The 24,008-nt window shown below is 36.6% G+C and overlaps 1 protein-coding gene across 2 annotated transcripts in view; it reads right to left on the minus strand.

Annotated features, from left to right (window-relative positions):
* Nucleotides 1-313: 313 nt before the first annotated feature.
* LOC134854114 (cilia- and flagella-associated protein 91-like) overlaps nt 314-24,008 on the minus strand; it is a 33,039-nt gene continuing 9,344 nt past the window's right edge. Inside the window, exons 2-17 of one of the 2 annotated variants that reach the window (XM_063870230.1) lie at nt 20,115-20,191; nt 19,707-19,856; nt 19,188-19,285; nt 17,502-17,740; nt 12,425-12,605; nt 11,707-11,864; nt 11,158-11,343; nt 9,384-9,556; nt 9,048-9,104; nt 8,211-8,309; nt 7,112-7,230; nt 5,807-5,992; nt 2,388-2,523; nt 2,041-2,192; nt 1,510-1,683; nt 314-596 (exon numbers count right to left, since the gene is read on the minus strand). In XM_063870230.1, the coding sequence (XP_063726300.1) occupies nt 425-596; nt 1,510-1,683; nt 2,041-2,192; nt 2,388-2,523; nt 5,807-5,992; nt 7,112-7,230; nt 8,211-8,309; nt 9,048-9,104; nt 9,384-9,556; nt 11,158-11,343; nt 11,707-11,864; nt 12,425-12,605; nt 17,502-17,740; nt 19,188-19,285; nt 19,707-19,856; nt 20,115-20,191 (2,357 nt within the window). In that variant the 3' untranslated portion in view covers nt 314-424. The remainder of the gene's footprint in view (nt 597-1,509; nt 1,684-2,040; nt 2,193-2,387; nt 2,524-5,806; nt 5,993-7,111; nt 7,231-8,210; nt 8,310-9,047; nt 9,105-9,383; nt 9,557-11,157; nt 11,344-11,706; nt 11,865-12,424; nt 12,606-17,501; nt 17,741-19,187; nt 19,286-19,706; nt 19,857-20,114; nt 20,192-24,008) is intronic. The other variant, XM_063870231.1, reaches the window with a different exon arrangement.

Below are 24,008 nucleotides of genomic sequence, written 5' to 3' on the forward strand. Positions count from 1 at the left end.
TTTAGCACGTGTAAGTGTCGGGTTATTGCTTTCCAAATTGAAATGAGGCAAAGATTTGGTCGTATTTTTTTACAGACGATAAAAAATCCCTTTTTGTTAGCGTGTGTGGGAGCAAATTGTAGAAGAAAATTATTTCGTCAGTTTTTCAAAAACATTTTAGCAGTTCTTAAAGTGCAGTCGGAACATTCAGAGCCTCGCTCTGATATACGAGCAGTCTTGTTTCGTAAGGAGAAGTTCTTCTTTGTCACAAAAGAATGATTGTGCTTCATCTTGAAAGTTTTCGATATTAATTCATCAACCCTACTTAAAAACATTGCCAGATTTAAAATCATATTTACTCTTTTACTTTTAAGGTTACAGAAATTTTTTATCGATAGTTATTGTAGCCAATTTATATATAAGAAGCCGTTTTTTGGCGTCACTTTCACTCTGTGCTCTCAGTGGTTTCTTGCGTCTCTCCCTCTGTCGGAAGCTCCGGTGCCTCGGATGTTGCGGGTTCTGCTGGTTCCGGGACAACTGGAGCACTTCGAGAGGGATCTTCGTCAGCTTGACTTCCGGAGTCCTTCGAACCCTTCTCAGATTCAAGACTGATCTCTCTGAAAAAAACTAAAGACTACAATGGACTGATTCATCTAAAAGAGGTTTTTCATTGGTTCATAGCTTTCGCTGATGATAAAAAAAATCGTTAATTTTGGTTTAAACATTTCAAGCTGCGCTAATTGGACGGGGCAGTAAGAAAAAAAATAGGAAATATCAGAAATCGTTACGGAACTTATATGATACATGAAGCTCGAAAGTTGAACTTGTAGATGCTAGTCCTGCTAAAAAAGCTTGCAAAGGTACATTGTCGTCTTGGAATCTTACTCAATATTCAAAACTTGGGGCTTGCAAAGCCAGATAAATTTCAGAAATTTAGGATATTTGGTCTTTATACATTAAACTGCGAACTACGTATATGGTAGCAATAGTCTAAGCAAAAAAATAATCGCATTGCTTAAGAAAACGGAAATATTTAAAACAGGTCACAAAAACCTGGCTTTGGTAATTTGTAGAGAATTTTTTGGAGTTCGAAATTGAATTCATCTTCCAAAAATTAATACGAGAGGCATGCCCGGGTTGACTAAAACGTGCTGTAATGCGACAACTCGCAACAAAAGACAACTAGGAATAAAAAAAAAGCAACTAGCTTGAAGAGACATATCGCAATAACTCACCGCCGCAGTCGCGCCAACGTGTTGCGAGCTTGCCAACAAAGTGTAGGACTTTATACAAAATTTAGCGCCGGGTATCGGTCCGAATCGGCGACGTGCATGTAACACACCTAATCGGTGACCTTACACCAAAATTCTTCATTTACAATCTAATTTTCAAAGTTTGCGACTTTTCGTTTTCGTTAAATTTTGGCAGTTGTCTTCCGTTGCGAGTTGTCGAGGTAACAAAATCTCCAACTCTGCTTCACGCAGCATGCATGTACGGGTCATTACTATAGTTTAAGAGGCGGATTCCAACCTGGATACAGATTTGAGCATGCTTTCTCCCTCCCTGTGTATGGTCTTATGGGCAGCCACCAGATGTTTCTTCTGTGCCAGATGCACCCTCTTCTGCTGGGCCTCCCGCATCACTTCTGGAAGCAGGAACCCATACACCATCTCAGACACCACCTCTTGACTCTCCCGGTTGGTACTAAACAATGACGTCATACAGAAGCAATTGACCAGAAGCTTTCATTTAATGGTTTTTTAAACTTTATTTTTAAATTAGCAAGTTACTACTTTGTGACCTCAAGATTTCAAAGAGTTGATGAAGGAGTCAATAGATAATTATTCGTTTTTAATTCAATTGTGGTAGCGTATCTTATAACTTGATATGGTACAATTGGTGTTGATGTAAATGATAGGAACTTCCATTTTTGAGAAATACAAAAATGGAATTCCTGAAGAACATTTTCTCTTTTTTTAGTCGGTCGAATTGATATTGAAAAATTTTAAATAATTGACGCCCTTTTATAAAAAATGTTTCTGTTTTCAAATACATACTAACAGTGTATGTTCTCTCTCGTAGGCAATGTCATTGATGTTCCTGGCCATGGCTTGGATCTCCTCCCTCGCTCTGCCCTTGGCCGTCTCGTCCACCGCCTCCAGAATCACATCCTCCAAGTAACTATTCACACTATTCTGGTGCACTTTCATCACCTGGCAGACAAACAAAAAAAATTGTTAGGTCTATAAACCATTTTTACCAAACAGGAAATTTCTCTAGAACTCATCTCGAGTTCTTTTCTATTGTTTAAAATTGTTCAGTCCATCGAAAATGTTCATAATTAACCCAAAAAAAAAATCTGGATATGCGCGGGGTTTGAACCCCTTGTCATATGTGATGAGGCGTACCTGTTTGAATATTTCGTCTTCCTCCCTGCGCCTCCTCTCTTCCACCTGTCGTCTGCCACTCTCCTCCGCCTCCCTCACTCTCCTCTCCCTCTCAGCCAACATGCTGAATGCATGAATCCTCCTCTCTTCCTGGAGTCTAGAGAGAAAAAAGAGCGACAGCTGTAAAGTGATGAAAAATATTGTGGTTGTTTTGCATGTAGCACATAGAAGTTGAACCACAGCTATTCAAAACAGGACAAAAAATATTTTTTCATTTTTTGCTTAATTTTCTAATGTTATTTTTTCAGTTAAGACTATTAAAATAAGTTTCAAAAGGCAAAAATGAAACGCAGTATTAATTAAAACAATGTTTAAATTACGGTAGAATTCAATTGAGGGTTTCTTAACTGTAGTTTATAAACGCCGTGTCCTATACTCTCAACAACAGAAAAATTCAGACATCGTGCCACATTTTTGATTTTTTAAAACCAAATCAGGACCACTACGTTCTTAAAATAGTACCATACTTGACCAATCCTACGAGCTTTCCACGAGGTACCAAAAATCGGGCGGTAAATAGCAAATCCTCCACCATAGGCCATTGTTCAAGTGGCCGGAACATTTATAATAATCATAATAGTCCTAATTACGCTTGCGATTAGCAAAGGTTATCAAATTGGAAGGAAGACTTTTTTTCGGGTTAAAAAACAGTTTAACAAAATCAGTTGAATCACTTATGGGTTGGTATTAGCTGAGTGGGTACGAAGTTACATTTAGCTTTGGGTGGGCAATATTTACTACAGGGTAGTTTCAGGGGGACGTGAAATTGAAAAAAAAATTTTTTTTTACACAATCTGTTTTTTTTTTCGGTTCAACTGGTGTCTGCTCAAAGATTGTCGGCCTTGTTTCCTCTTCATAAAATTGTTCAGCTTCTAATTTTTCAAATGTCTTGCTTAGCAAGTTTGCCTCAAAATCCTGTTTGATAAAAACAAGTATTATGAAAATGTTTCGGATCGGGTTTTTTATTTTTTTTCTTTGGAAGTTTCTATCACTTTTCGCAACAAAATTACTTTTTCTCGAAAACCCTTTTACTGATTTTCAAAAAAAAACAAATCCATAGAAAGCCCGCCCAAGCTTAAGTGTGTATGCATACTCGCCTGGTCTCATTTTACTTTACCTTTTTGTCTACAGCTTTAGAACATGTCCGTGGGGGGAATATTCGACCAATATTTTTGATTTTTTTTTCGTTTTCTCAACAACTAACGTACAAAATCTGAGATTTTTATTTCAATGAAACGAGCGGATTTGAAAAATTTCTTTCCATAAGCGGGTACGCCCAAACTTTTTCACGCAAGGAATTGTGAAACTTTTGTTTTGTTTGGCCGTTTTTCGAGTTTTTTGAGTTTTCTCGAAAAACAGCTTCCCGAACCTGAGGTTGTGGGTTCAATGGAAATAATGGGTAATATAAAGCTCTTCCGTATTAGCGGCCAGTGATATTTTTTGTTGCACATTTAGTTATCACCCTCGAAAAAGTCAGTTTTTTTTAATGTCTAAGTGTATGAGCTTTTTCTAATAATACTGTCCAATATCTGATATGTTGGATTCAAAGAACGGGTTGTGGGAAGCTAGTTTGCAAACGCGACCAGGCCAAAATTATTTTGGCACTAGATGTCATGGCGCTGGGATAAATTTTTTCTAAGTTTTAGGAAATTTAACGAAAAATACTTTCCCATATCAGAGATATTGGGTTAAACCCAAAGAACGAGTTGTGAGAAGCTTCTTTGCAAAAGCAACTACACCAAAAAAATTTTGCCTCTTGATACAAAAAGTTATAGCCTTCGGAAGAGTAAAATTGACTGTCCACCGTTTTTGAAACTTTTTGACTTTTCGCGAAAATTACCCAGCCAAACCTGGGTTTTTGGTTTCAATCGAAAACATTATTGGCCATTTTTTTTGCAAAAGGGGCTACACACAATTGTTTTTAGACAAAATGCTTTGATTTCTTGACGAGTTTTCTCAATTACTATCCTGCCAAATCTGATATCATAGGTTTAATCGAGACAACAGCTACTTGTTGGAAACTACCTTTTGTAATTTGCTCCGCCCACTTTTTTTTTGAAAAAAAAAATTATGGCATTCAAACAAATGAAAGTTTTGAAACTTAAACCATTTTTTTGAAGTTTTGTGACTTAACTCGAAAATTACTTTTGCAAAAAAAGTTACAGATTTCGAAAAGTCGAAGTTTTTGAATTTTGACCGTTTTTTAGAAACTTTCGTTTTTCATAAAAAAACTCAAAAAAAACGGTAGCTCAGTAGCGGCCACTTTTTTGTATAATAAATGGGACGTCTTTGGGATAATTTGAATACTTCATCGAAAGAAGTGGTTGCGCGAAATTTTGTCAAAGTGGCTATTTTTTTTGTAACAGAAAATTGATTCCTTTGGGAAAATTCCAAAATCTCAAATTTTCACTCTTCTCGTTTAATTTTGTAGAGAAACGACTAAATTTTTGGACAGAATCTAATTTTTGAAATTACGCATTTTGTACCGCATCAGTATAACAAATTCAAAAATATCAAACATGCACATGCAGCTTCAGCGAGACCTAGGTGTGCTTCATCGAGTAATGCGAAAAGTTTTGTTTACCTAGTTTTGTATCAATTTTTTATATTTAACGAAAACAACAAACAACAACAACAACAGCAGCAACAGCAACAACACCAACAACAACAACAACAACAACAACAACAACAACAACAACAACAACAACAACAACAACAACAACAACAACAACAGCAGCAGCAACAACAACAACAACAACAACAACAACAACAACAACAACAACAACAACAACAACAACAACAAAAACAACAACAACAACAACAACAACAACAACAACAAAAACAACAGCAGCAACAGCAACAACACCAACAACAACAACAACAACAACAACAACAACAACAACAACAACAACAACAACAACAACAACAACAACAACAACAACAACAACAACAACAACAACAGCAACAACAACAACAACAACAGCAACAACAACAACAACAAAAACAACAACAACAACAACAACAACAACAACAAAAACAGCAACAACAACAACAACAACAACAACAACAACAACAACAACAACAACAACAACAAAAATTTGAACAACAATTCATGTTTTTGTGACCTTTAAACATTTGCTGGTCAAATTTGCTTTTCTTAACAAGGGAAAAGAAGAAAAAGAAGATACAAATTCCTAAGTAAAAAGTAAAAACGCAAAAAAAATCCAAATTGAGCGTGATCAGTTTCTCATTTGTTTCTGAAAAAATCATCGCGACCTAAATGAAAGATTTTTTTTCGCGCTTAACAGTAATATTCATAATAATTATCAGGCATTAGAAAAGGCAGTGGGTCGGGGGGGGGGGGGGGGTGTTTAGTTTACCTGATGAGTTCCTTGCTGAGGAAGTCCATCATGTCGCCGGTGGCCGCGCCCTCTGCATCAGACACATATCTGTCAATCACACTCTCCTTGTGCTCGTGTCTCACTCTCTTCCTCTGCAGACCCAGAGTGTCCTCCAACTCCGTCTGTTTCATACTCTGCTCCGCCTCTTGCAACGCGTGTGTCGATCTACAACAACACAAATCGTTGTTGACAATTGTTGACAAATCGTGAGATAATTGACTTAATTGGGGGAGCTTGGCCCCAGACTGAGCGTCTTTTTGGGTCTATCAATCAATCATCCATCACTTTATTACGTTGGTCTGCTAAAAAACTCATTTTTCTTTTTTTATGCTAAAAGATTTGTCTGCTAAGCGATCGGTCCCCCAATTCAATATAAACATACTATAATCAAAACTATATATAACATTTATATGCTAGATACACCCCTATGATTTCCATGTTCTGATGTTTGAAACACCTGAAAACGGATCTGTAGGTCCAATAATGATCTCCCACGCAGTTCTAAGATTACTAATGTCATTTAAATGTCACACAAAATGTCATCTTCAGTGAGCTTTTGTATATTTTCTGCTTCTAAATAACTATTTTCAAGCCAAAAATATACAAGAAAATCACTGTAAATGACAATGTAGTAAACTTAGTATATCCTAAAAATCCATTTTCAGGTGTCTCAAACTTAACAACCTAGAAACCAAGGGCGTAAAAAACGTCCATTATCCTAGCACTTTGAAATCACCAAAAACACCTTTTTTAAGCAAAACAGCTCACTTATTTTTAATAAAAAATTCCTGGTTTGAACAAACAAAAGTACATGTCTTTAAACAGCATCAAAGGGGAACTTTTTCATATGGCGAGAGTTTTAAATTCCTAAGAGCGTCGGTGCGAAAAGGGGGCGTGTGTCCTACATAGAAGAATAACCCAAACCTTTGACTATTTTGATAACCTGTGAAACTAAGAGGAAAAAAACAGAAACATAAAAAAACAGAAGTTTTCAAAATTAAAATTTCCAGTGTTTCAGATCTGAACTCAAAGTTTCTGTTTTTTTCCACCGCCCTTTCAAAGTTTCTATTTTCATAGAAATTTATTTGTTATTATGACTAAATATGTGTCACAATTGTTCACAATAGTAAGTTTCTTCACCATGTCAAGTTTCACTGCAACTGCATTATGACAACATTGAAGTACTTTTTTTCGAAAATGAAAGTAACGATGTGTTTAGGGGGGGGGGGGGGGGGGAGGGGGGTGTATTTTGGAGGAGTTGAAAGCAGCTGTTTTGCTTCCTACCGGAGTTCGCGGATGAGTTCAATGCGTTTGTCTCTTCCCTCGCGCATCATGTTCTGAGTGGCCCGCCCTCTGATCAGCGCCTGAAGCCTGATTGTAGACAACTCCGCGTCCTCCTCCTCCTACGAAACCCATTCGGAAAATTAGATTTAAGAACTCTACTTAACAATCGCGCTCCCTTTGGTATCTACTTCAGAATTGTCACCCCTTTAAATAAAAGCAGTGAATTAGCACTAGAGCGTTGTATTTAAAATTCGAATTTTGCTGCATTCCGATTGGGCAAAAATTCGACAACTTAATCTACTCAAAAACTCCCCCCCCCCCTTTGTTAAAAAGAGGGGCAATTGTTAAGTTGGTCCGATTATAGTCTAAGACGCTGCTAATCTCTTAACAGAAGAACCAAAAAATTTGAATCCAATCAGAAAGTTTTGAACTGTAAAAAAAATGTTTGAGTTGTCGCGGTTTCTTCTATTGCTTTTCTCATGACAGATGAGCCAAAAAATTCAATCCGAGAATACTGTAAAAAAAACTAGCTCTGGCTGAATTATCACATTTTCGTTCATATTTCAAAGTTCTGGTTCGCTAATATTATTTCTCATTCATTCAATCTGGCACAATTGACGTGTTTTAAAGCGCATTTGGATAGTTAATTCCAAACTGTTGGCAATTTTAATGACCTTGAGCAATTGTATCGGTCAAAAAACGGTTTTTTAATTATAGTTAGATGTTTCAAATGTGATTCTTTTTAAATGGAGTGAAAATGAATGAAGATCTACATTCAGGCCTCAAAATGAGCAGTTTTAAGTTTATTATAATATCTTTGCTCCGATTCGATGACCAAAAAGGATATTGCCAATAATTTGTAATTAACTGGAGAGAAAAACTGCCAATGAAAATAGCAACTCGCCTAAAAAAAGAAAAAAAGGAGAAAAACAAAAAGAATAAAAAGAATTATGATGAGCTGAAGAAGAGGAAGAATAAAGGATCTCTAGGTACAAAAGTAACTTATGCTTAACCGTTGAATTACTTCATTGTAGGGGTGGCAATTCATTATAGGGTACCATAGGAGGGGGGGTAGTTTAGGAGATCCCAAAAGAGTCACCTGTGAGACTGGAACAACAGTGGGGGTGGGTGGTCTGGACACCGGCTTCTCAACCTTCTGCAGGAATGCAAGCGGCTTCTCCTCTTTTTCCACTTTCCTCTGGACAACAAAACACACACCACAATTACAGTGAGACTACCAATATTAGAGAGACTTTTTTCCGAAAAAATTAATGACTGAATGATGTCCAAAGCAAAATCAGTGAATTATCGTTATGAGCTAGATGAGTAGCAGTGCATGTTTTAAGACACAAATAGCACAAAATACACACACAACCAAAAATTAAAATAAAAAATATAAACTGTCTTGGTTGCTTTGCGAATTATATGTTTTTTTAAATTTTTTTTGAAATTGCAGCCATTAATGAATAACATCCTTTTGTATGAAAAAATCTTTCAACCCCCCCCCCCCCTAAACTCACCCTGCCCTGATTGCAATTTTTTCGATTTTCATAATGATTTGCATGCTATTTTGACTCAACACATGATTTTTGGTGCAAGGTAAGAAGATCAAAAAATTTCAGAACAGTTATATTTCACCGTACAGAACTTTTTTTTTCACCAATTACATTATGACCATGTTAAAATAGTCTTCGAAAATTGAATTTTAGGTGTGAGGGGGGGGGGGGTGCTGTGGGAGGATAAGGTGGGTAGAAAAATCCGTATGATAAGTGTTAACTGTTGATTGCTGCTATAATGAAAAATGCTCAAAGTTTTGATTTTACAACCAATAGAAGCACAATGGGGTGAAATATTTGACTACTTTGTGATGGGCGTGATCACACTGAAGAATAGGTTGGATGTTTCCGCATTCTAATACTACATACACGTCACTTACTCGCTGCTGGGGGGTAGTTTTTGGCCGAGAGAGAAAGGCCTGGTGCAATATGGACCCCTGTTGTCAAAAAGCAACATCAAACAACGTGACTCATACGCTAGGATTTAGAAAGCTATATATCAAAAATTTTTTACGAGAGGGCCGATTTCAAAAAATATTGTCGGCCTGCTTTTTCAATTTGTAATGACCACCTTAAATTGACCACCTTAAAACCAACTTAAAAATTTCAACTATTTCGAAAACACGATTTTTTTTTTTCGTTTTTGAGCGCACACTTTCGATTAAGCAAACTTTTTCTAGCAGGAAAAAATTTCTGTATTATCAATTAAGTCACACCTGTTTCATCTTGTCGTACAGATCGGCCAATTGTGCGTCTCGTCTGTCCGCCCTCTTCTGATAGCCCCCTGCCCCTCCCCCACTGGAAGCCCCTCCCCTCTTGTTCTTCACAGGTACTTTCACTGTTGGGTTCTTAATGAACTCGGGCAAGTATTTCTCCAACTCACAAAGACCTAAACAGAGATGCGAAAAGCTAGATGTTTTTTTTCGGATTCATTTTTTCATCTTTCAAACTTACAGTTTATTTTTCAATATCATAGAAAAAAACTCTATCAAAGATGCTGTCTCTTTGCTAATATCATTTCAATTATCTTGAGTTTTATCCATGTTGTATCAACGCCCCCCCCCCCCTCTCAGGGATTCGACCCCCTACCGACCCAAAAGGTCCCCCTTTGTACTATTTTGAGGTATCCATATTTGGTGACGGACCTTTAAAGGCGCCTACATACAAACTTTAAGGAGGGAGCGCGCGCCCAAAAAACGCGATTTTTTGGTCAAAATTTTGGCCTGTTTTTCAAAATTTTGCCTGCGGCGCACAAAATTTGACCGAAACAGGGGTCTATTGTAGTGATTTGGGAGAGATCGAAAAATCAATTTGGTAGACCTAAAAAAAACGTCGACAAACCCCTCAAGAAAATTCCAGACTCGCCCCTGAATGTACTCTATTTACAACTCTCATTAGTAATCAAAAAAGAGAATTCCTTGCATATTCCTTTTGTCTTTTGAAATAGCCTGAGTTATTACTTGAGCTAAAAACACTTAAAAATGTTATTGAGAGTTTGAACAGACAACATTAATTAAAAAGAGCAAATGACCTACTTTAGACAGTTTTCGCAAGCAAAAGTTACTTTTCCAACTAGAAAGTATATTTCAGTTCACCATAAATTTCAAAAGATAGCCAATCGAAGATTATAAAAAAAAGTAATGAACGCAGGTAAACGTTAAAAAAACACTGTTTTTCTTGACAAAATCTCAACTTTTGAGTTTCAAAGAAAAAAATAGATGCCCTTTAAGCTCTTTGAAATTTAAGAACAATTTATGATTGACCCTTTTTTGATAACATGAACCCAACTCGAGAAAACTGGATCGATAGGTGGAGTTTTTATCCCGCTGGAAATTCTTAAAAATAAATACCACTTTCGAAACTAGAAATCGTTCACGAATTTTTGCGCCATTTGAACGTTCGTATTTGGAGAGTGCTATTTACGCCACTTTCAGCAGATGAATTTCAATCGAACTCAAAGAGTGCATTATACCTAAGTGCATCAAAAGACTTTTATCTGAAAAAAAAACTTAGAAAAAATCAGCAACACCTATATAAGAGTCAGTGGCGTGCGCAGAAATTTTTCTAGGGGGGGGGGGACAATATTTGAACATTTTGCGGACCTTTTTTCGGTGCTCTCCGAAAATACTCAGAAGACCCTGATTTGTCAAAGTTTTTCTGCGCCGCAGGCAAAATTTTTAAGATAACAGTCCACAAAACGGCGTTTTTGGCACTTTTTGGAAAATTTTAACAAAAAATTGCGTTTTTCGGCGCACGCTCCCCCCTCAAAAGTAGTTATATTGGCGCCAAAGGCGCGTTTAGAAAAATTTTGAGGCTGGCCAGCCAAAAATGGATATCGTAAAGTTATACCAAAGGGCGGACCGTTTGGATAAATTTGGCAACCAGAATTGGTTTTAATTTGAATGAAAAATTGCTCAAAATGAGATTACTTATTAGAAATTAAAATTACTTCTAACTTTTTGCAAATTATTATATAAAAGAGTATATTACCTTCGTAGCTGTTCAAGTATGCGCTCTTGATATTATACTGTTCGCTTCCTCTGTCTATGAACACCCCGAAGCGGGCCATAGGGGCATACACCTGAGAACCACAGTCTATGTACTTGTCCACTATGTCCTTCTTCCTCTCAGGGTCACCCTCCAACCCACTCCTCTTACGTTCCAGACGACGAACGTCTGAAACCAGAATACAATGTTCATTCATTAAAATTTCAGGAGCTTTCACTCGAATGCGTGTTTTACTTGACACAATTTCGTGAAAAAGGACCACGAGAGCTACGAGAGTTTTCACGCTTGATCTCCGCGAAAAGCCTTGTTGTAAATGCCACGCGACAGGTGGACGCCTGTTTGGTATTCTCCCAAGTCAAACTTAAATATCGTTAATGTACATTTTCATACGCTATTTGGGTATGAGTTTCTGGCTTGAAAATAAAAAATATTATTATAACCTATTGAATCACCACAAAACCAAATTTTGGTGGTGGTGGTGCTTGGGGGGGGGGGGGGTGAGAGGGTGGTTTATTGGATACTACTACTGACTCTTCAGGTAGTCGTTGCGGATCTTCTTGACCTTGGCGTCTCTCGTCTGCTGTTTGTCGCTCCACAGTTTGTCAAGTCTCTTTGAAGTCAGCTGGTTGTGATTCTCTTCCCTCTCTTTCAACATTTGCTTCAGCAGCTCCAGACGCGCCTCCTGCAATCTGAAACAGGACCGATTTTAGTCCGGAGCGCTTTTTTTTTTTAGTTTTTAGGGCTTTTTTAAATGAATATAGGGCATTGTTTAAAGATTGTTAGGGCGTTTTTCTATGTTCATAAGGATTTTTCATTTAGATTACTGGCGGCGCCAACGCTTTTTAAAGCAAAATGATGTTTTTTTCTATAAGCTCTATCCTTTTCAAATTACACCAAAACACTTATAAAATTAAACATATATCATTCTTGTCTATAATACTTTGCTTTGCCTTTTAAAAAAATTAAATAAAACAGAAATGAACTAGATGGCAGAGAACTAGATTTATGAGACATGAAAGAATTGACAATTCTAAGCGGACTCCAGATTTGATCCTTTGATCCTCTGCTTTTAACAAAATCTGAATGAACAGGCGATGTGACTCAGTTTTCTACGTCGATATCGATATCATTACGTCTCCACTCTATATGAATTGTAAGTTTTGAAAAAGATGCGTTAAAAAAACCGAATCAGACTCAGGGGTTCAATCCTGAATCCTTCTGTTTTAAACCAACTGGCGACATGACTCACTTCTCGATCTCGACCTCCCTCAGTTGCCACTCTGCCCTTTCCATCTCGTCCATCATCCGCTGTCGCTTGTCCAACTCCTTCTCGTCCCCGTGCAACTGGGGCAGCTGAGCCTCCCACTGTCTCTTGGCCCTTGCCCTTTCAATCATCTCCACCTCCGCCAGTCCGGCCGGCAGACCGTGATCTGGAAAACACTAATGTAGGCCCGACACTAATGTACACCAGTTTCTTTTCTTTTTGGCTATTAAATAAAATTGACTCTTTTCCTGCCCCCTTTGATTTTTTTTTCGCAAACTCACGTTACAAAAGTATGTTTAAAAGTGCTTTTGATGATCTCAATTATAATTGAACGTGCATTAACAAGTCAACAGATTGTTACACTTTTTCTTCATGCAAATTGCCGTATGAACGCAATTTTTTTAACAAATTTAAATTGTAATTTTAAAAAGGGGAGGAAATCTGAAAAGAGTCATAAAATAGATACCTGAAAAAATCGATAAGTACTTGTCCGTTAGCTCAACATCGATACGAAGATCAAAGTTTTCCGACAACATTTTTCAAAACAGTTTTGGAAAATGTTTTGCAGAGGTCGTTATCATACGCGCATGAAGGTTTAGAAAAGTTGGCACCTGCTTGAAATAAGTTATCGTTTTTGAATTGATGGAGCGTGGCAACAAAAATGGTTTGGCTACCCGCACAAAAATCACCTTTCAGATCGATTATTGTTCCGACCATTTGAAAACTGGGAGGAACTTTGTATACGGGTGAGTTTGTTTTTTCAGACTTAAGAAAACAGATTTAAGTCTCTGGAAAGCTCATTTTCGCAAATGGATGAGACTCATAGTCAGGATTTGGCTTATAGTTGTTATGAAATGGAAAATTTTGAAAATCGTGTCTTAAAAACAGAAATGTACATTAGCAAGGAAACAATCATTGTAAGTAATCCTCCGTAAATGATATTTGAAAACCTTACTGAGAGTTTTTGTGCCTTATTTCGAGATAAAATTCAGTCTGATCTCACCCCTACCGATATTAACGTGTGTCATCATCTGGGTAACACAAACAGTCTTGCATTAATCGTTAAATTTGTTTAATTCCGTCAGAAAATTTTCTTTTGGAGATCCAAGAGACAATTTTTCAACCTTTAGGAAAAGAAAAACCAGTTTACTTAAGTGAAGGTCTCCCTCCCCACGACCGCGATCTACTTAATCTAGCTAGAGACAAGGGTATCAAAGTTGTGACTAACAATTCCGAAGTGCAGCTTATTGTACCAAATGAAAATGATGGGGTTGCATTTCGGCCTGTTTATTCATCAAAAGATATTGAGCAGCTTGAAAAATTGGAAGTTGCTCTTGAAAAGTACAATCAGCAATCAAGAATACCTGGTGTAAATTCGGCAATGCATAGAGCACGTGTATTCAGTACTAATGGTGAACTTACTGATAGAAAATGTGGTCATTTTATTTGGTCTACGGGCTAAACTCCTGACGGGAAATCAGTTAACTGTAGAGAATAGTTGACATGGTCAATGAGAAGGCTCTTCATAGTAAAATCACAATTTTTTGCAGACAATTTATTTTCTTCTTATGAAAATGGAGAAAAAATCATTGAACGTTAAAATTGTTTTTGAATTTATCTCTCTTAACATCAAATCTTTTTCGAAAATGTTGGCGCTCTTTAGTGCTGTAAGCAATCAAATAATCTTAACCCGGCAGCAATTGTTTTAAGCAAAATTTGGCAAACAAGTGAAACAGAATTTTTTAAAATTGATAGCTATCAAGCTATCAATCATTCTTTGAATTATCTTTCAAAAACAAAGTATGCGGTGTAGCAATTTTTGACAAAAATTACTTAAATGTAATTTAGACTTAATTGTGTGTTTTGACCTTATCTTGCTGAACTATAAACAAACAATACAAACGACTCGGTTGCTGCCATTTATAATTCTCCAAGTACCAAAACAACTATTTTTATGAATGATAATGTAGATATCTTATATTTTGGGGGATTTTAAGTAGACAACAAATTAACGTGCGGTTTCTTCCATTTGAACCAATCTTATGCGTTTTCTTTAACTAATACAAATGCTCCGACAAAAATCGAAGAAACTCGAAAGGGTTGCATTGACCATGTGATAGCTAATCGTGATTTGACCAGTGAGAAAACTGATACATTAACTTGTGATATAACTGATCATTATATGCTTTCACATGTCACTAGTTTAGTTCTGGCGCCTGAGAAAAAACCTCTTTTTTTTCTGGCGAAGGGTTCTTTGGAAAATTTTGGATGATGCTATAGTCTGCAATTTGCTGTACAAATTGAAGGATCGATTTGATAAAACTGATTGGTAACGATATAGATTTTTGAGTTGCTTTAACAACAACTGAAATTCAATCCAACATAAAAGTGTTTTTACCAATCAGAAAAAAAACGCGAAACCAAATTTTTTCCAAAATTCCTGGTTTAACACCGCTTTAAAAACCCCTCGTTCGCAAAAGGCAAAAAATGCATAAAACTTCCGTCGTGTTGATCTTAGGCTGACAATAAACGCTACAAAAGCGTTCGAAATTAGACGACGAAACTCATAGCGGATACTCAAAAAGCGTTAAAAGTGTTAAAATTGATAGACTACTTAGGCACAAAAAAAAGGAATTCTTTGCATATGTTAGGAGATTGCGTGAACTTAACGAAAAAAAAAACAATGACTGTCAGTTAGATGCAGAACAAGCAAACGAATACTTTTCAAGCATAGGAAAGGATATGAACAAAAAAATAGAAAAAGTTTCGTTTTCAACCAGTTTGACCGAATTAACAAATTTCAATTTACTTTTCCCTGTAGAAATGACAGAAATTTTTGAAATAATTAAATCATTAAATAACTCAACCGATGAAGGTGTTGATGGTATCAACAACACAATTTTAAAAATTTCATCTCTCGTTTTATTGGAATACTTATCTGTTCTTTTTTATAAATGCTATAGCCAAGGTTGTTTTCCCGCTTTTTTCAAACTTGCAAAACTGTTCCGATTCATAAAACTGGTGACAAGCCAAAGACTTCTAATTACCGCTCAATCTCACTTCTGACTGCCATCAGTAAAGTACTAGGAGAATCAATGTCCCTCAGAATAATATGTTTTTTTTAATAAAAACAAAGTCTTATGTGATTCTTTTTTTGGTTTGGACAAAATTTTTTCATCGGTCCGAGCTGTTCTAAAACTGACAAAGTCCATCAAGAAGAAAATTGACGAAGGTTATCAGGTTTGGAGCGTTTATTTACATTTAAATGAAGCTTTTGATATAGTCAATCACAAAACACTGGTACATAAGCTTAACTGTATGGGCATCAGGGGAATTTTTGGGGACCTAATTAACTTTAATCTCAGTAAATTAAGCAATTCGCTGCTATTGAGAAGAAATTTTCTAGGACTTCACATAACTCGATAGAGATTCCACAGTGTTCGAATTTGGGTCCTCTACTTTTCTTATTATACATTATTGACATGGCGAGCTGTTTTTCGACACCGAATTCATCCGAGGGTTTGTATTCAGATGATAGTTGTGTAACTGTTTCTGAAAACAGGATCTAAAAATTTAATAAGCGTAGTGCTTTCAAAAGTTTCCATTTGTTTGAAAATCAATCGTCTGAGTCTAAATATTTCGAAAATTTATTTTGTGAACATCAATGCAAATCACTCAAAAAACTAAGTTGTAATTGATGGATACACAAAATGGAACTGGATTTGGTGAAATATTTAGGTTTACATGAGATAATTGATTGAATTTTCAGTACCACGTGTCAACTGTGTGCAACAGATTTTCGAAATTGGTAGGATTTCTAAGATTTGTCAAACAATATTTAAAGCAATCTCAGAGACTGAGGTTCTATAATTGCAACAATAAACCGATTAAAGAGCATGGTATAATTATTTATGGCTCCGTTTTAAAATTGTAAAATATTTTGTTTTTTTTTACTCCAAAAACGCACGCTGCGCTTTATTTACAAAAAACCATGGAGGTTTCCCACTGACATTTTGTTCCAGCAATCGAAAATGTACACTATTTTTGAAGTATACGCTCGTAAACTGTTACAATACGCAGCAGAAACTATCACACATGGTAATTTTAACTCGGATTGTTTTGTTACATGAAATCGTAAATTGTGTAACCTACTTTTCACTGTAGAATTGAAATAGGAAAAAAACGAAATGCATATAGAGCTCTCAAAGTTTTCAACAATTTCCTCGGACTAGAAGTTCTGCTGTAGGCTAACTCATCACATAATATCAAAAAACAGACACCTAAAATTTTCAGATAACTTTACAAAAAGTGCGAATGACGTGTTCGAAGTTTTGTTTTAAAACCATTCTATTTTGACGATATCTTTGTAGGTTTAATACATTTACGTTTATTACGCCTGCAACTAAGCTGAATATTTCTGGTAGTTCCGAGGGTAACAATGATGTATTTTTTATCAATGGTTTTATTTTGATTTTTACTCTGTCCAAGTAGCAGAACAATGATGTAACTTTTAACACTGGTTTTATTTTGAACTTTTTTGTGAAAGTTGTATACCAGTAAAAGTAGAATTTGTTGCCCATGAAGTATGTAAATTAACTTATTTGTAAACTCAAGCATTTAGTTGCTGCCTGGTTAATTGATTTATTCAATTAACTTCTCTTTTTCTTGAAATGAAAAATTTCAAAAATTCAAAGTGGAAAAAAACTCTAACATTTGACATTTTTTTCCCCGTTTTTCTAGAGATTTTTCTACAAAAATTGTTTTTCAATTACCTTTTTTTCTACTATGACCGTCAAATAAACCTAATCTCTAGTATTAATTCAGCTCCTTTTATGACACCACGCAGAAAAAACACCGACATTATTTTGAGAACAAAAAAAAAGGTTTTTGTGGTAATTTTTAAGACTATGGTCGGATCATTGAACAGTAACTTAAGCAGAAACCGGATATATATATTTTTTTATTTCATCCTAATTTTGACAGTTAGCAATTCTCGACTTATACTACATACTTTTTAAGAACAACGTTTCAATTGAAATCGTATGATTAAATTGTGACTCACCATAAGACAAAGTAGCCAAAGTGAGCAATTCCGGTGCAGATCCAGGTCTGATCACATACTCGGGTGAGTAGGGATCCGTCTGGGCCTCCCCGTCCCGGTAGATAGTCTGCACAGCCACTGTTCTCTTCAGAGGGGTGGGGGGACGGGGCACTTGTAGTTCCGGAGGAGCCAGCGGGTCCACAGTTGTGGTCGCGAGAAGCACTTCGGGGGGTACGGCTTGCATGAAGGGAATTATGGGCCTGAAAAAGAGAAGCGCTGTTTTTCGGAGAAGCCATGTTTGATTATTATTTTAAATTGAGAAAAAACTTTTGCATTTTTACTTTCTTATTACAGAGATCATAAAAGTTGAGAAACAGAAATTTATAAATTTGCAGTACAAACCCGGATCTGTAACATCGGCAGTTAAAAGTATCTCTGCATATTCGATAATAGAACTTATGAACACGTAGTCTGCATTAAGTTCGGACCATATTATCGCAGTTTGGGGTCTTTTCCGTTATAGCTCGCATTTTTTTGCAAAGAAAATTCAGATTACGAAAAAATGCAGGTCGTTTTAAAAATCGATTTTCAAAAAATAAAAACTTGAATGAAATGAGGAAGCTTATGTCCAAGTGGAAAACGCAAAGTAGTCTTGTGATGTACGTTGTGGAGCCACAGTCGGATCTCTTTTTCCCCCCTTCAATTTAAGCAAAAAAGGGGGGGGGGGGATAATTGCAAGGTACCAAATCCACTGATGCTTAACCATTGGATTATTTCTAAATAGGGGTGGCAATAAATCCCCAAAATTTTGCTGGCATCACACAACTAGGGGCGGATTTAGGGGGGGGGGGGCGGGGGGCGGACGCCCTTCTCCTCAGGGATTCGAACCCCTGCCAACCCAAAGGGTCCCCCCTTTGGTACTTTTTAAGAATTCCATTTTTGGCCGACCGACCCTAAAAATTTTCTAAAGGCGCCTTCGGCGCCAATATATACTAATTTTGAAGGGGAGCGCGCGCCAAAAAAAACGCGTTTTTTTGTCAAAACTTTCCAAAAAGTGCCCAAAAACGGCTTTTTTGACCTGTTTTTTTTTTAAAATTTTGCCTGCGGTGCAGAAAATTTGGCCAAAACAGGGTCTTTTTACTGCTTTGGGAGAGCTTGGAAAATCAATCTGATCGACCTAAAAAAAAAAAGGTCGTCAAAATTTTCGAAATTTTTTTGAAAATCCGCCCCCCCCCCCTCGAGAAAATCCTAGATCCGCCCCTGCCCCCCCCCCCTCCTCAGGGATTCGACCCCTTGCCGACCCAAAGTGTCCCCCCTTTGGTACTTTTTAAAAAATCCATTTTTGGCCGACCGACCCTAAAATTTTTCTAAAGGCGCCTTTGGAGCCAATATATACAAACTTTGAGGGAGAGCGCGCGCCAAAAAAAAAAACGAATTTTTTTTCAAAATTTTCCAAAAAGTGCCCAAAAATTTTGGCTAAAACAGGGACTAAGCTGTGCGTAGGGAGAGCTCGAAAAATCAATTCGATCGACCAAATAAAAAAGGTCGACAAAATTTGAAAATCTGCCCCCCCCCCCTCAGGAAAATCCTAGATCCGCTTCTGATTAGGTACCATATGTGATTGGGGGTTGGGGGGGGGGGGGGGGGTGTTGTGATAAAGTAATTAAGCCTAGGTAAGTTAATTATGTTTGCTTAGCATAATCATACCGTCGGAAGAATTTAGCCCTTTCCGCGCCTCCCACGTCCACCTGTGGATAATTCTGAGGGGGAAGATTCACAGAAGCGTCGTAATTCAGAGTCTTATACTGAAACAAAGAGAAGTTACATCTATCTCATATTTTCTCAATTGAACCCTTTTGCTTGTGGTTTTTTTAGTAAGGATTAACTAAATTAAATATCACAGCTACTAATTTGCATCGAAATATACCATCCGGAAATCAACAGTCATGATTACTGAAGCCAAATTGCTCTTGAAAAAACAATAATGAATTTTCGCTGTCATCAAACTTTGGAGGGGCTTTCATCTGTTTCGCTCCTAAACTAGAAAAGACAATCAGAAGATAACCCTTAAACGTTGGCAGCTCTGTTTTTGAAATGAGAAATTTTCCTTTCGCAGTTCTGTTTTCTGTTTTTTTTTTGATAAAAAAATGAATCATTGGGAAATTTCTTTTTTTTTAGATTGAAAAACTAGTTTTTTTTTGGATTAATCTGTCAATCATTGCATACCTGTACGAGAGCGTCTCTGGCCTGCTCGGCATACCCTTTCCACTGTCTGGACACGAAGCGAGGCACAGGGTCAGTTGGGTCCATGGTAATTGTAGCACGTGGAAAGTGACGCAACTCGCTGAACATACTAGGATACACAGGATTCTTTTTCTAAACAGCCGCAAAACGCAGTGAAATGCATTCAAGTTAATAATAAATACCAGATTTACTGAATTTCAAGAAAGGGGGGATTGATAGGTAGATCTTAACAACCATATTTTTGTGCTACTATTTTTTAGGTGAAATTTAATTTCTAGGATTTCAAATTCAGAAACTAATTTTAAAAAATCCCAAATTTGAACGGGCTTTTTGAAAATAATTGAGTGCTTCGATTGTGTAGCTGTTTTGAGTTGCGTGAGGGTCACTTACGATGCGGTCGAACTTGGTCTGAGACCGGAAGAGATCCCGGCTGTGGTCCTTTTGGCTCGCAGACTGATACACGGGGTCTAAAAAAGCAAAAATTGCAAAAAACAATTGAAAACACTATTGTGAACGAAACTTCCAGCAACGACACGTGAGAGGTTTAATGGAAAAATTCGGAAGTAAAGAACAGCTGTTAACTCAAAACATGACTGTTATCCTTTTTCTGAGTGCTAATTATAGTATCTGTTGTAGTTTTTAAACGTAATGAATTATTTTAATTTTTAGTAGCATTTTTATTTTTTTAAGGTTTTTGAAACTTAAAAGTCGCCTTCATCTGAAGAGACTTAACGGCTCTTTTTCTTTTTCCCCACCTGCAAAATTTGACCAGTGAAATTTTGTTCACATTATCCGAATGTTACGAAAAATGGTGTGCGAACTGATTAGGCCATTACAATCATAATTGGTGTTCATGTTTAACCTTGTAAAAGCCCTCTATTAAATTGATGCTTATGTTAAGTGGGTGGAAAAAAGAGCCAACTTAACTCACCACGCAAACGTTTAGATAAAACTGGGCACTAAAGGGTATTAATTACCCAAGAAGCGACTTCAAAACCTATAAATTAAAGAGAAACTGATAGTAATTTGAACAAAAACACGAAACCGAAATATACAATCACTTCGTTCAATATTGATTGAATAATTATCAGCTCGGGTTATGTTTTGGCATTTTATTTCAAGGCATCAAATCCTTGAATAAAAATTAGGAAAAGCGGTTGTCCTTGAGGTTACGAAAAGCGGTTGTGCTTAGATTTGTTTTTCATAATTTATATCGTAACATAACTCATTTACACATTCTTACATTTACTACAACTTAATAAACAGAAATCTTAAAATATGCGGGGGTGGTAAAAAACCACTCCCTTTCGTCAAAAGCCAAAATCACAAAATAACTCGTATAGAGCACAGCATTTGATGATAAATCCGACTGTCTTTTAATCAAGGTCGGAAACCATTCAAAATTTTTTGAAGCTCGCTAAATGTTTCAAGTTAGACTTTTTCCATTGGGTATAAGCAAGGTATGTTATACAAAACCATACTAGCATACATAACAAATATGAAAAGGGTACATTTTATTCAATTTTGCTTTTTTCCATTTCCACCCCACGTTTGGGCTCTTTTCCAGTTCCCCCCTTTCAAAATACCGAGTATTATGTTTGTTTTACGTGTTATTACGGCTAAATGCGTGATGTTACGCTGTAAAGTATGAAGAACAAATCTGTTCAGAATTGTCATTCTGTTCACCACGCCAAATTTCAATGCCTTATAACCACGTTAAATAGGCTTTTCAAAATTGAAATTCAAAAGGAAGGGGGGGAATATGGAAAAGAGCTCACGTTTGATTTTCAATGTTGAAAAAATGTTTCAGGGTTAATATCATAATGCAACGAAACTTTGCATAGTGAACAAAATATCTGTTCTGAACACGTTTGTCGATCATGCTTTATAAAGTAATACGACGCATTTAGACCTGAAAACAGGTAAAAGAACTATGAAATTAGAAAACTTGACATTTCGGGGGAGTGGATAAGAGCCCTCAATAAGAATGACGCCTTGTATCAAGTTTTTGCCATTCGGAATTTCAATAAAATTAACAAAATTTTAGTGGCAGGTCAAAAACATTTTCCCCCTCCCCCACCTTTTTTACGACTTTGGGCTCTTTTCCAGTTCCCCTTTTATTTTATTGAATTTTTTAACATCAATTTTGAACCAAGTTTAAATTTGATACAATTCCAACGATAGAGTATAGTAAAACTAACAAAAAAATCTTTCAAACCCTACACCGAAAACGCGTGATATTATATTTAAATTACCGGATATGCATGAAAAAAAATTTACAGAATTTATTTTATTGAGCTGTATAAATTGTGTTCTGCGAAAGAAATTTCCATTGAGCTTCTACAAAACAGAATTTTTTTTTATGAAACAATATACTGTGATTGCGAACATGAGATGAAATTAATTTTTGCGGATAGCGAAGATTGATGGAGATTATGTAAGAAAAAATGCAGAAAACAAAAACAATTGAAAGCAGGAACTTGGCTAGAAGGCCTTCATCTCAGCTATCAACAGGTTATACTTTTCTTGTACTGCTGGTCGGAAAACTATACTTTTATCAATTTTTGTAAAAAGGAACTCGCAATTGGCCAAGCAACAACTGTCGACTGGAATAATTTTGTTTGAGAATTTGCGCCCAGTTTTTACATGAGAATCAGAAAACAATTGGTGGAAAAGGCAAAACCGTCGAAATTGATGAGAGTTGTGTTGAAAAAGAAAGTACAAAGGGGGCAGAGCGGTCAGAGAACAATGAGTGTTTTGAGGTATCTACATGGAAACTGGAGATTAATTTTTGTATGCGTTAGAGAATCCGACTTAAGATTTGCTAATGCCTATCATAAAAAGTTGCAGGCAGCAAAATTATTTCGGACGAGTAGAAATCCTACAATGATATAGAAAAATGTTGTTTTGAGCATCAAAATGTGAAACACTGCAAAAATTTTGTCGATCTAACCACAGGTTCTTGTACAAATCGAGTCGAAGGAATGTGGAATACAGCAAAATTTGAAAACAAAAAAGCGTTGGGTGTTAATGCTACATAGCATTAAAGTATGAAAGTATAGTATAAAGCCAGTATAGTTGCTTATCAATATCAGCTATATAGCTCAGCGTATACATAGTGCGTTCCGGGGAGTTCGGCGTGGGTTCGATTCTCACCTAAGTCGTTTCATTTGAGAATCCTATTTGAGCCGAACCTGACAGAACATAAAATGCTAATATTTTAATCGGTTCAAAATTTGTTTGCAATTGAGTTTCTGTTAATTAAACTGCGTGAATTAGGTATGAACTCATTGTGAAAAAACACATAAATCACACAAATCAGGGCATGAACAAGCCCACTTTTTAACTTGATACGTGTAATGTTGTTGCTAATTCCGTGCAATAAAAAATTACTAAAATTCGCCGTTTATTGATTCTCTTGAATTAGACCGATTCTGTTTCCTGTTTTTATAAGTTATAAAAAAGTTATAAAAAAGGCCAGAATATTTTGGTGCCGCGACTCGGGAACACACAACTGAGGACCGACCCGAACAAAATTTAATGCGAGCTCGAATTGAATCAAGGAACGACCCCTGCACAAGTTTGTGAGACCTCCATCTGCAAAGCAAGGAGCCCTGCACACTTTTGTGTGACCTCAATTTTTGAATTTTTGAAAGAAGGCCCAGCTCGAACACAATTTTAGGCGACCTCAAATTGAAGCAAGGAACGACCCCTGCACAATTTTGTGCGAACTCAAATTGAAGCAAGGAACGACCCCTGCACAATTTTGTGCGACCTCAAATTGAAGCAAGGAACGACCCCTGCACAATTTTGAGCGACCTCATTCTCCAAATCAAGGAGCCCTCCACAATTTCGTGTGACCTCAAGCCAAAAACGGGGAAAGCACCACAAGTCAAAACAAAGCCGACAAGCCAGAAGGCCGACATCACACAAGGCGGAAAGTGGTTTTTCTGTAGAATCTTCGTGTACTTTTGGACTCAGGCCAGGTGAACAACCTGCAAAAACTTGTAAGATCGAACCTGTGCTTTCAACTAACTTTTAGACTCTAATTTGTGCTAGTTTTTAAACCAAAAAAAAACTACTTTTTTGATTATCAGTGCTATAAAATTACATACGATGTTGTTAATTGCAAACCAATTTAGACCGTACTAGATACCTAATCCTAGTTCATACCCAGTACCCTATTACCCCAGGATAATCTCGAACCCAAAAAATTTTGTGACAAAAAAAAATTCAGAAAATTTTCCAAAAAATTTTTGCAAAAAAATACATAACAATTTTCAA

The sequence above is a fragment of the Symsagittifera roscoffensis genome, chromosome 9, assembly GCF_963678635.1.
Source record: "Symsagittifera roscoffensis chromosome 9, txSymRosc1.1, whole genome shotgun sequence".
NCBI lineage: Eukaryota > Metazoa > Xenacoelomorpha > Acoela > Convolutidae > Symsagittifera > Symsagittifera roscoffensis.